At 43.9% G+C, this 13,283-nt stretch overlaps 1 protein-coding gene across 2 annotated transcripts in view; it reads right to left on the reverse strand.

Annotated features, from left to right (window-relative positions):
* ARPC1B (actin related protein 2/3 complex subunit 1B) overlaps positions 1–13,283 on the reverse strand; it is a 53,842-nt gene that overhangs the window by 18,533 nt on the left and 22,026 nt on the right. Inside the window, exons 3-5 of one of the 2 annotated variants that reach the window (XM_027874913.1) lie at positions 7,515–7,592; positions 2,135–2,239; positions 346–568 (exon numbers count right to left, since the gene is read on the reverse strand). In XM_027874913.1, coding sequence (XP_027730714.1) covers positions 346–568; positions 2,135–2,239; positions 7,515–7,578 — 392 coding nt within the window. In that variant the 5' untranslated portion in view covers positions 7,579–7,592. The remainder of the gene's footprint in view (positions 1–345; positions 569–2,134; positions 2,240–7,514; positions 7,593–13,283) is intronic. The other variant, XM_027874914.1, reaches the window with a different exon arrangement.

Below are 13,283 nucleotides of genomic sequence, written 5' to 3' on the forward strand. Positions count from 1 at the left end.
GTATAAGCCCCCTCTGAGAGACAGCTAGTGGCATAGTGGTTAGAGCACTGGGCCTGGAGTCAGGAAGACCTGAGTTCAAATCCAGCCTCAGACACTTTACCTGTGTGTAACCCTGGGCAAACCATTTAACCTCTGTTTGCCTCAGTTTCTTCATCTGTAAAATGGGGGAAATGATAGCACCTACTTTCCAGGGTTGTTGTGAGGATCAAATGAGATAATATTTGTCAAAGCACTTAGCAGAGTGCCTGGCACATAGTAGGCTTTTTATAAAGGCTTCTTCTCCTTCCCCACCCCCGGACTTCCATCGCCTCCTCACACTCCCAGGACTCCCCTGCACGACCTCACCAGTCATTCTCCTGTTCGAAGTAGCAGATGGAGATGACGCGGGAACCACTGCCCACCGCAAACTTGTTCTCCTTGGGGGACCACCTGACGCAGCGGGCGGCCCGGTTGATCCTCAGGATGACCAGGGTGGGCTTCCAGACGTTCCCTTTCAGAGTCCACACGTAAGCATTGCGGTCCGTGCCACACGTGACAATGCGGTTGCTCTCAGGAGCCCAATCAATACCTGCAGGCCGAGGCAGGGAGGAAAGTAGTCAGAAGAGGGTTTCCAGTCCCCAAGGCCAGCCCCTGGGAATGATGTGAGAGACCCATGAGTTTGTCACTGTAAGGAAGTCCCAGTGTGGGAACTCCAAAGCAGCCTGACATTGAGATTGAAATTCCCACTGTGAAATTCACACCTTTGGGTATAAAGTCATTGTGTCTCCAGAAGGCCCCTGCTAAAAGGTAAGTGCTCATTTGATTCACTAGCACCCACTAATACCTTTATGTAAAACTGTATGAGTCCAACTAGGTCCCAGAGTAGTACCTTGAGGACATGAATCATTAGCCTAGAAAGTATAGTTGTTATTCTTATTCTTCAGTCATGTCTGACTTTTCATATCCCCATATGGAGTTTTCTTGGCAGATACTGGAGTGGTTTGCCATTTCCTTCTCCAGCTCATTTTACAGATGAGGAAACTGAGGCAAACAGGGTGAAGTGACTTGCCCAGGGTCACACAGCTAGTAAGTGTCTGAGGTCAGATTTGAACTCAGGGAGAGGAGTCTTCTTGACAAGCCTGGGACTCTGTGCACTATGGCACCACCTAGCTGCCTCTAAGTATTGGAGAGGAAGGGGACCTAGGTGCCTGAAGAAGAGGGTGGGATACTAAAGACAAAGTCACTTAGTCACTTGCATCAAAAGTCTGCCACAGATAAAGCAGGACCTGTCCCCAGGGTTGCAGAATGATTCCAAGGCCAGGCCCTCACCTTCTTCGGACAAAGGGACTATGTTTCCCTAAACCAAGAGACGAGGATGAATGAAGATCCATACAGCTCAGTGAACTCTTGGGATAAAGGCACTTTTTCCAAGCAAAGGTTGTAATTAGGATGTTGGTTCCTCTCCACTCATGTCCCTGGCCCTACAGACAGACAAAGCATTCACTTCCTCTACCGTGGACCATTTCAGCTTCAGCTCAGTGGGGATCAGTGGCTCAGAGGGCTAGACCTGGGAGCCAGGGGGACGGAGGGAGGAAGACGTGGAAGGATCAGGAGAAGAAAGAATCAGCTTTTCAGCTTTGTGGTTTCTAAAAAGTTAAGGCTTTTGATAACCCAAGTTTAAGGGACTGGTAAAAATTTGCTATGAACTACACACCTGCCACGGCCTTTGAGAGGCTGTACTAGATCACAGACTTTTAAAGTCAGAAGGAAATAGTGATTTAATCTAGCTCCTTCATTTTATAAAGGAGGAAACTGAGGCCCAGAGAGAAGTATTTTGCCCAAGGCCACACAGAGCCAGGATTCAAGCCCAGGTCTTCTGATTTCCAGTCCAATCCTCTTTCCACTTTGCCACGCTTCTTTATTCAGATGTCTGCAAGATTGTATGTAGTGCTAACATTCACTCTATGGCCTTGTAGGTGAGCACCATGGCCTTCATATGAAGAAACAAACAGCCTTTTCTCAAGAACCTCTGGCCTGTTGATGCCTCCATCCCTTCACTCTGTATACACAGACCTCTATTCCCTAGGGAAGAAATGGGAAGGGTCAGGACAGGATTTCCCCACTGAAGCACCCAGGGGTACACACCCAAGCTCACCTGTCACCTGTCCATTGTGCTCCTTCAGTTCATGCACTTTAGTCCACTTGGTTCCATCCTTCTTATAAATGTGGACCTCATGGTTGTTTGGACAGATGGCGATCTCTGTGGGGGTGATAAACCAAGGTCATTTGTGTTATCAAAGTCATTGTCCTGCCAGTGACAGAGGGGAAAAGGGAGAGAGGAAGAGAGGGAGGAGAGAGGAAAACAGGGAGGCAGGGAAGCAATGATGGGGAGAGGGGGAAGGGAGCATTGGGAAAGAGAAGCCAGGTTGGGTTCAAGGATTCTGTGGACCACAAGAAAGCTGGATGGGAATGAGTGGAAGACAAATTCAACTTCAGGCCCACCATTCCTGGAAGGCAGTCATTCCCCTCCCTTATCCCCATAAGCATACACATGTACAAGCATCCCTGGGCACATGCACATGCTCACAGACACATATGATGGACCCCTACAGCTAAATGCTTTGAGGAGCTAAATGATTTTCCCTCAGGGCTCTGACCCAAATGGACAATGTAGTGTAGGAAAAAGAACACTGGTCTGGGAACCAAGAGGCCCAGTTCTACCACAATTGCTCACTGTGCGACCTTGGTCTAGAGTCAGGAAGACCTGAGTTCAAATCCAGCCTCAGAAACTTACTAGCTGTGTGACCCTGGGCAAGTCACTTAACCTTCTCAGCCACAGGTTCCTCATCTGTAAAATAAGGATAATAATAGCACCGACTTCCCAAAGTTGTTGTGAGGATCAAATGAGATAATATGTATAAAGCACCTAGCATGGTGCCTGAGACACTGTAGGCATTTAATAAATGCTTTTTTCTACTCTGAGGTATTATCTCACTCCCAGCAGATTGGCTAACATGACAGAAAAGGAAAATGACAAATGCTGGAGGGGATGCAGGAAAATAGATACACTAATGCACTGTTCGTGGTGTTGTAAACTGGTCAAACATTCTGGAAAACAATTTGGAACTATGTCCAAAAAGCTATGAAACTGTGCACATCCTTTGACCCAGAAATACCACTACTAGGTCTATATCCCAAAAAGATCAAAGAAGAAAGGGAAAAGGACATATATGTACAAAAATATCTATAGTCACTCTTTATGTGGTAGAAAAGAATTGTAAATCGAGGAAGGGATGCCCATCAATTGAGGAATGACTGAACAAGTTGTGTATATGACTGTGATGGAATACTATTGTGCTGTAAGAAATGACGAGGGAGATGGTTTCAGAAAAACTTGGGAAGACATATGAACTGATGCAAAGTGAAAGTGAGCAGAACCAGGAGAACACTATACACCATAATAGCAATATTGTGATGACAAAACTGTGAAAGACTTAGCTACTCTGATCAAGGCAATGATCCAAGACAATCCCAAACGACTCACAAATCAAAAAACTATCTACATTCAGAGAGAGAACTGATGAACTCTGAGTACAGACTGAAGCATTCTTTTAAAATTTACTTTATTTTTCTTGCCTTTTTTTTGCAACATGACTAATATGGAAATATGTTTTGAATCACTTTACAGGTATAATTGCTTACCTTCTCAATGGGTGAGAGAGAGGCTGGAGGGAATGAGAGAATGAGGGACTCAATATTTTCTAAAATGAGTATTCTTTTCTCCCTTCCTTCCTTCTTTCCTTCCTTTCCTCCTTCCTTTTTTCCTTCCTTCCACAAAATGAGGACTGTTTCCCCTTAGGAAAAGACTGATATCACAGAATGTCAGAGCTAGGAGGGACTTAGAGATCATCCCATCTAACTGTCTAATTTTATAAAACAAGCTCCAACATTCAGTGGTTCTTGGACAAAGAAGGTGGCTGTTCTGGTATGAGCAAAGGGAAAAAATAGTACTTGGAGGAGTTAAGTTATCCTGTGGAGTGAAAAGGGATGGATCTACCCAATGCCAGTTTCCTGCATTTCGACCAGGGTGACCCTCTTAGCCTTGGCAATAAGGGAAGTAATTTACAAAATATTGCCAAGTATTTCAAAGTAGATAGGGAGAAGCAGGAGTATTTTCACTGATACCAGGTACAAGTTGTGAAAACAGGGTCTTTGGCAGAGACATGGAGGATCATGGGAGTGGAATGTTGCATGTGCTGCCTCAGGAGGTCATTGTTAGTTTGTTTTGCTGAACTTTCTTTGTTTCTAGGGGGTTTTGGTGGTGGTGAGGGTGGGGGGTGGTGTATATTAGGAAATGAATGTGATATAATCTGTTTTTCATTTCATTTCATAAGATCACAGATTCAGAGTTGGAATACCTCTTGGAGATTATCTTTCCAATTCCCTTATTTTGTGGATGAGGAAAGTAAATCCCAGAGAGATAAAGTCACTCTATCTTGGTCATGAAACTAGAAGGTAGAAGAATTGGAACTTGCACCTGGATCTTGGGGCTTCAATAATGTCAGATTTCAACTACAGCACGCTGCTTTCCCAATGGATGCCTGGAAAGAGAACTGGTTGGGCTACTGCATTTCAAGATGGCATGATGGTTATGTGGGGACCAGTAGAAAAGACAGCAGGGTGAAGATGTATGGGAGAATGCATATGGGAGAAATCTATAAAAGAATCATGACATTTCGGCTCCTCATGCTAAGGATTAGCTCAGGAGTCCTTCAGCACGGGAACCCAAAAGTGGTCCTCCTCTTACAGACATCAATAAAATTTAAAAAAAAAAAAAAAAAAAAGACTGCCCAAAGCTCACTTACTTCTGTCCAATACAGAGACAACTCAGACCAAGCCTAGTTGGAGGCTAGCCCAATAGAACAGGTAGTGAGTATCCAAGGACAGTTGAAAGAAAGGTAAATGGGGAACTCAGAATACACAGCAAGTCTGTAAAATTGGGGGAGCTGTCCTGGGAACCTCCTAGTTCAAGGGCAGAGATGGAAAAACTAAGGCTGAAATAGGTGAAGTGATTTACAAGGAGTTATACAATGGGTTTGTGGCAGAGATGGTGCTAAAGTACAGGTCTCCTGACTCCTGGCCCACTGCTTTTTCCTAAATGTCAGGATAGCAAATTCTTTCCATCTAGGTTTTTGGCAAATGAGAAGGCAAGGTAACAGTAACAACAACAACAACAATAATAAGAGGAGGAAGAAGAGGAGGAAAAGGAAGAGGAGGAGGAGAGGGAGGAAGAGGAGGAGGAGAGGGAGGAAGAGGAGGAGGAGGAGAAAGAGGAGGAGAGGGAGGAAGAGGAGAGCTATTTGTAAAACACTTCATATGTATTATATTATTTGATCCTCACAACAATGTGGTAAAATTGGTGTTATTATCATTTCCATTTTACAGAAGAGGAAACTGAGGTTGAGGTAAGGAGAGAAGAACTCTCTTAACGCAACAACATATGTTGGCTTGTAATTTACCAGCAAACCTCCATCATGAAAGGAGCTAAGACTCCAAGGGAAGCCAGTTAGAGACAGGACAGAGACTGCGTCGCAAGGTCCTTTAACTCTGCTCACGTTATTAGAACTTTCCCTGCTTATGCTGTGAATCTGTTTATGCAGGAATGGGAGCTGATTCCTCTGAGGACTAGGAAAGAAGATGGTCCTATTCCCTTCCCGAGGCTGAGAGCAAAGCTCCCTTTCTGTTGCTTACACATAATAATATATATTTTCTATACAGGGTATCCATAAAGACTTAGTGTAGGTTGGACCTTTAACATTTGTACTAAGATTTTTGGGGCCACCCTGTAAATACGTTTTAATCTGTGGAGAGTTTACTAAGTGAGAGCGGCCGCTAGGCTTATGGGGAAGAATGGCTCCTAGAGAGAAGCCAAGCCACCCTGAGCAGCCGGTAAAGCAGGAGGGCCTTCCCTAGGGGTTACAAAGCCACATGAAACAATCCCTCCTCTTAAAGAGCTCACAGACTAGCTGAGGAGACAGGGAAACACCAGGGGATTCTTTATTCTACAAAGACAAGGCTTCCTCCCTTCAGAAATCCCTTTGTACTCACTTATCCCTGTACTAGTTGCACCCCTCCCCAAAATCATTGTGAGGTCCTTGTCAGAGATTCTAGTTTTTGTTTTCTTTTTAGCATCCCCAGGGCCTCCCGAGGTGCCCAGAAAAAATAGGCTCGTGATATATGTCTGTATTATAACAAGACAAGGCAGCTTATGCTAAAAGTCAAATGAAGTGGTCCAAACCAGAGGTGGGAACTTGTGACCTCGAGGCCACACTTGAGGACCTAGAGGGCCACACGTGGCCTCAAGGCCTCAGGTTCCCCACCCCTGGTCCAAACAATAAAGGCAGTAGGAATCTGGGGGAACAAACACCATTGTGGATTGGGGGTGTGTACAGTGGAGGTAGAGGAGCAATCCAGGAAGGCTTCATGGAAGAGGTGAACTATGAGCTGGGCCTTCAAAGTTGGGTAGAATTTATATAGGCCAAGAGTGAGGAGAGCCATCCAGGAGGGGGAGGGAAGATAGGTGAAAAAGGCAGACTGGTGAGGGAGAACGTGGAAAGCCCTTCTGGGGGATGGTGAGGAGGCAGGCTTGACTGGGGCAGAGAGTACTAGAAGATAGAGCAGGCCATGAGTAAGTTGTGACCAGTCTTCAATTCATAGCGCCCCCTGGATTTAGACATGGAAGGGACCTGAGAGGTCATTTAGTCTACTCCCTCCTTTTTATTTACTTATTTATTTGTTTTTCCAGTCCCTCCTTTTACTGGGGCCTACGGAGGTTAAAGTGATTTGCCCAAAGTCACAAAGGCAGTAAATATTAGAGGTTTGATTTGAACTAGAGTCCCCTGACTCCAGAGTTTTGCACTGTTTTGCACACATACACACACACACACACACACACACACACACACACACACACACACAGCATCCCCTAATCAGGAGGCAATGTGGACCAATAGGAAAAGCTCTGGTTTGACGCTTCTAGGTCAGTAATTAACTCATTAGGTGACTTTGGGAAAGTCACTCCCCTCTTAGGGCCTCAGTTTCCTGCTCTGTCAAATGAAGCAGTTGGACTAGAAGACCTCCCAGCTCTATGATTCTTTGGGTTTGGCCTCTAGATCAAAGGTCCATAATCTTGGGCCAGTGAACTTGGGTTCATTGTTTTTAAATTTTGATTACTGTATTTCAATAGAAATGGTTTCCTTTGAAATCCTACATATTTTATTTTATGCATTTAACAACTTCTTCTGAGAAGGGGGACAATCAGCTTCACCTGACTGCTAGAGGGGCTCATGACACCAAAAACATTAAGAACCCTTGCTCTGTCTAGATAAAGCTGAATTCTGCTTCAGCTGCTTCTCCTGGGGAGGGAAGGGCCCCCTCCTCCTCCTGCTTCGGTCCTCTCCCGCTGCTGTGAATGCTTGGCCTGCAGAAGATGCCCGGGGCAAGTGAGCTGATTTGAATCGAAGGGGGGCACTCACGGGTTCTGTCCTTGTTCCAGGCGTGACAGCTGATGGGTTCAATCAGGAAGCTGTGGTAGGCCATGGTGGGTTATTCTGCTGTTGCAAAGGAGAAGAGGAAGCTATGTTAGATCACTTCGCCTCCTTCCCCCAAGTATCTTCTAAAAAGAAACCTCCAGCAGTGCCTGAAGGGAGACCAATAAGAACTGACCATTTATAGTCCTGGGCAGGAGGGCTTCACCAGAATCCGTGATTATGCAAACCCCGCCCCTACCACACCCCACCCCCTACAAACCCTAAGCCCTAGATGGAGAAACAGACTTTTGTGACCTGTGGCTTCTTGGGATATGTTTCCCATCCGTTGGGAATGGAAAGAACCCTCTCCTCCCCATCCCTTCCCTTCCCTTTTAAATCCATTCTTTAGAAGTGATACTTCTGGTAATGTGTTTTACATGATTGAACATGTATAACCTGTATCAAAATGCTGACTGTCTTGGGGGGAGGGAAGGGGAAAGAGGGAGAGAGAGAGAAAATTTGGAACTCAAAATTTTTAAAAAATGAATGTGAAAAATTGTCTTTACATGTAACTAGGTGAAAAATTAAATATTTAAATTGAAGAAAGAAAGAAAGAGAGAAAGAAAGAAAGAAAGAGAGAGAGAGAGAAAGAAAGAAAGAAAGAAAGAAAGAAAGAAAGAAAGAAAGAAAGAAAGAAAGAAAGAAAGAAAGAAAGAAAGAAAGAAAAAGAAAGTGATTCTTTCAAGGCACAGGTCTGACCTTGTCACTCTCCTACTCAATATATTAACTCCAGTGGCTCCCTATTACCTCTAAGATCAAATCCTAACTCCTGTCTGGCATTTAAAGTTCTTTACAACCCAGCTCCAACCTACCCTTCTAGCCTTTTTATACAGTAATCTGCTTCATAAACTCTTCTGTCTAACCAAGCTAGCCTTCTTGCTGTTCTCTCTCTCTCTCTCTCTCTCTCTCTCTCTCTCTCTCTCTCTCTCACACACACACACACACACACACACACACACACACACACACAATGCCTTATATTGTCTTTGTATATATTCTGCATCTGCTTATATACCTGTAGTTCTCCCATACAATGTAAGCTCAAGTTGAGGAATGATTTCTTTTTTGCTTTTATATCCTTACTGCCTAGCACAGGGGGCTAGGATCATGGAAGATGCTTAATAAGTGCACATTTAATATTTATAAATTTGTATTCATTAATTATGTATCAATTATGATTGGACTGGAAAAAGATCAGGGCTCTAATCTGCTTTAATTTGCTCTGCAACTTTGGGCATGTTTTAGTTGTGAGGCTCAAATTAGATAATGGATGTAATCCATTGCAAAATGGTTTATGCATACCTTAAAATGCTATATAAATGCTTTTATCATCATCATCATTATTGCCATTATTATTATAATTATTATTATTAGCAACAGCAGCAGCAGCAGCTTGGTGGATGTTAGCTGGAGTTCCAGTCTTGGAGTCAGGAAGACTAAACTTCCTGAGTTTAAATCTGGCATCAGACACTTACTAACTGTATGACTCTGGACAAGTCACTTCATCCTATTTGCCTCAGTTTCCTCGAGTGTAAAATGAGCTGAAGAAGGAAATGGCAAACTACTCCAGTATCTTTCTCAAGAAAACCCCAAAATGGGTCATGAAGAGTCAGCCACAACTGAAAAATGAACTGAACATGTTCCAGGAACTGGTAAGTAGCAGAAAATATAAAAAAAGACCAAAAAACCCCCAGTCCTTGTTTTCAAAGGAGAGTTCTTAATGAGGAAGATAACATAAATAGGAACATACAAGACATAGAGAGTATTTTCAGATAGTCTTCCAAAAGAAGGTGCTAGCCCTTGGGGGGCAGAGTCAGGACTAGGAAAGACCTCCTGGGGAAGGTGGGATTTGAGCTAAATCTTCAAGGAGACCAGAGGGGACAGAGGATTCTACTGGACTAGGCAAGACAAGCAGTTAGAAAAAGGAGCAAAATTGGTTTAGTTGCAACAATCACAAGCTTCTTAGAAAGCTCATAGATTGATGGAGTCTGAATGCAGATAGAATAGCATTTTCATTTTATTTTTTTCATGTTTTTTTTTCCTTTTGCAAACTGTTTTTTCTTTCACAACATGACGAATACGGAGCTGTGTTTTACATGATTGCACACATATAACCTACATCAAATTGCTAACTGTTCTAGGGAGTGGGGAGGGAAGGGAAAGAGAGAGAAAATGTTGAACTCAAAATTTTATAGAAAATGAATGTTAAAAATTGTCTTTATATATAATTGGAAAAACTAAAATACTATTAATTAAAAAATCATAGATTTACAACTGGAAGGGACCTCAATGGTCAGCTAGCCCAACCACTTCCCCTCTCCTCATTTTGCTAATGAGGAAAACTAAGGCCCAGAGATGAGAAGTGTCTCGTCCAAGGTCCCACAGCTAATAAGGCGAGTGAATTTCATTTTTGTCTCTTTGTCTCCAAGGCCCTGCACAGTGCCTAAGCATGTGAAAGATGCTTACTAAATGTTTATTTCCTTCCATTCTTCCCTTAATAAATGTTTACTGATTGAACTCAATTGCCTAAGGAGTTTAAATGCCTTATCTTGGCTCTACCTTCAGCTAAGCTAACTAGCAGGGGTGCCTCATATTAAGGGTTTCTTACCTGCCGCTCATGGATAGATTTCAGGGATCCATGAGCTTGGACTGGGAAAAAAATAAGATCTTTATTTTCATTGACTTCTAATTGAAATTTAACATTCCTTGTTATGGGTAAAAGAAATTATTCTGATGAAGAGATCCATAGGCTTCACCAAGAGCCCTTGACACAAAAAAAACTAAGAACTCTCCTTTACATGTTAGGCACTAGGGGGTGGGGGTGGGGGAATGGAGGGGGAGTGTTTGCTGCCAACTGACCAGCTTGGAAATACTTTGTAACCTATCTCCTATCACAGCCTGGAGCAAAAGATTCCTTCTGGATGACAAGGGTCTAGAAGTAGAGAGAAGACCACTGTCCCAGTGACTTTAAAAGCCAAACGGACTACATTCCAAAGACCAGAGAGACAAAGGTCCTTTAATGGTGTCATCCAAACTCCCCATAGCCCTCAAATGATGTCATCAAAGGCTTTGCTGGGGTGTGAGGAGGCACTATACCAACCAAGGCCAGCACCCCATCCACTCAACACCATCCTGCCCCTTCCCCTCCCACCTATCTTCCCGCCAAACCCACCTAGTTGAGCCCCTTCTGTGGCTCACTTAGCCACCAACCCAGCAACTCGGAACTCACTCCTCTCCTAGGACACATAAGTTGCCTCCATTCCTGCCCCCCTCTGCTCTTCCCAACCATTTTTAAACAAAGGCCCCTTTAACTAAGCCTTGTGTGTGTGGAGAGGGGAAATCCAAGTAAGGAGAGTTGGGGAAAATAAAGGAAGCTTGATAAATGTCCAAAACAGGAAGCTGGTTTGAAAAAACTCACAAGAAGTAGGCCACATCTCCAGAAGAAACTATTAATCAGCAGGAAAAGGGGAGGGAGTTGGGTTTTCCTAGGGGTGGTGCAGTAGGACGGTGGTCATTCAAATCCTGAATGTTCTAAAGCTGTAAAGTTTTCTTGGGTAGGGTTAGTCCGTTCTTTCTGGGTATGACTAGACTCTAGGCGAAGGAGAATCTTCTGGAGGCAATGTCTCCCTTCACCCTCCCAACCCCTTTTTGTTGTTGAGCTGTTTCAGTCACGTCCAACTCTTCGCAACCCCTTTGAGGGTTTTCTTGGCAATGGTACTAAAGTGGTTTGCCATTTCCTGCTCCAGCTCATTTTACAGATGAGGAAACTGAGGCAAACAGGGTGAAGTGACTTGCCCAGGGTCACACAGCTAGTAAGTGTCTGAGGCCATATTTGAACTCAGGAAGTTGAGTCTTCCTGACTCCAGGCCCCACACTGTATCCCCTGAGCCACCCAGCTGCCCACCCCACCCCCTTCCATGAACCATATAGGATGTTAACTCTGGAAAGAAACGCAAAGATCAACTAACCCACCGCTTTCATTTTACAGATGAAGAAACTGAGCCCCAGAGAGGGGAAATGTCTTGTCCAAAGTTCTATACCTGGTCAGGACAGAGAATCATAGGATCATAATAGGCACTAAACATTTGCACTACTTGTCCCCCATCCCTGGAACACTCTCCTCTTTACCCTGGATGCTTAAATTCCCTGGCTTCCTTCAAGACACAGCTTAGATCCCACCTTCAGCAGAAGGTCTTTCCTGGTCCTTTCCACTCTTACTTTCCTTAAGACTATCTTCCATTTAAGACTTGCATGAACTGATACAAAATCGTGAGCAAAACAAGAGAACAATGTATACAGTAACAGAAATAGTGTAAAGATAATCAACTCTGAAAAACTTAGTAACTCTGGTGGACACAATGACCAATCGCAATGCTCAAAGTCATGCTATCCACCTCCAGACAGGGAGCTGATGGACTCATTGCAGACTGAGGCATATTTCCTTCTCTCTCTCTCTCTCTCTCTCTCTCTCTCTCTCTCTCTCTCCCCTTCCTTTTCCCTCTCTTTCTTTCTTGTTCTTTTGGACAAGGCTAATGTAGAAATTTGTTTTGCATGACTATACATACTTATAATAGGTTTTGGTTTTCTTGCCTTCCCAGTGGCTGGGAGGGGGGAAAGAAAGGAAGGATGGAAAGAATTTGGAACTGAAAATAAAATAAAACTGAACTTTAAAAAATAAAAGATTGCCTTGTATGTACAGAGTTATTTGCATATTGTTTCCCCCATTTGAATATGAACCCCTTGAGGGCAATGACTGTGTTTTGGCCTTTCTTTATGTCCCCAGTACAATGCCTGGCACATATGCCTAATAAATGCTTGTTGACAGATTGACTGATTGACGAAAAACCAAGTCTCTTGAAAGCCTAGTGGTCCTTCCAAGATAGCATACATGGGATGAAATTAGAGTTGCCAAAACCACAACTTAAAATCCAGGGCAAGACACAGTAAAGCATGCTTTTAGCTTTCATGACAAAATACTGGCAAGGTCATTGACAACCCTGGGCATAACAGATATAAGAAAAAACAGACGTAGCTCTACCACATCATCCCAATTCCTAAAATCCCTGGCTTTCTCACTGCCAACTTGAAACAAGCGTAACTTGAGGAGACATCAAAAAGATTCCCTTGTCCCAAAACATCAATCCCACCCTATATGCTCTAAAACTCAGAAAGTAGGGCACATTAGGAAAGCCTTCAGTCCACTACTTCCCTTTCCCCCTTGTCTTCCCCTGCATCTATAAACACCCCTTCCCAAGGCCATGGTGCACAGAACCCATCTGGGCTACTTGATCACTCATACAATTTGGATTAAATAGAAGCCACCAATTCTATTCCTTCTGGTGAGATGGAGAATCACTAGGCCTTACCAGCTTTCCTGCTACTGCCTCCTCAAGCCCTTCAGGCTTTACCTGCTACACCCACCTCCTTCCACAACCCACCCTCATCTGACAAAGAGTAACCTAAGGACCCCTTGGGTCTTGCCATCCACCCTGCTGATGAACCCTTAGGAATTCCAGACTTTCCCACCTACCCTTTAATGTGTTGTCTCCCTTACTCAGAGTTACGAATCCCATGACAGGAAACAAAGTCTTGCTTTTTTTGTTAGTATCCCTAGAGCTTAATACAGAGCTTGGCATATAAGAAATGCTTAATACATTCTTTTTCCTTCTTTCCCTCCCACTCTCCCCCCTTCCTTCCTTCCTCTCTTCCTTCCTT

This window comes from Vombatus ursinus, unplaced genomic scaffold (assembly GCF_900497805.2).
Source record: "Vombatus ursinus unplaced genomic scaffold, bare-nosed wombat genome assembly UNPS02014807.1, whole genome shotgun sequence".
NCBI lineage: Eukaryota > Metazoa > Chordata > Mammalia > Diprotodontia > Vombatidae > Vombatus > Vombatus ursinus.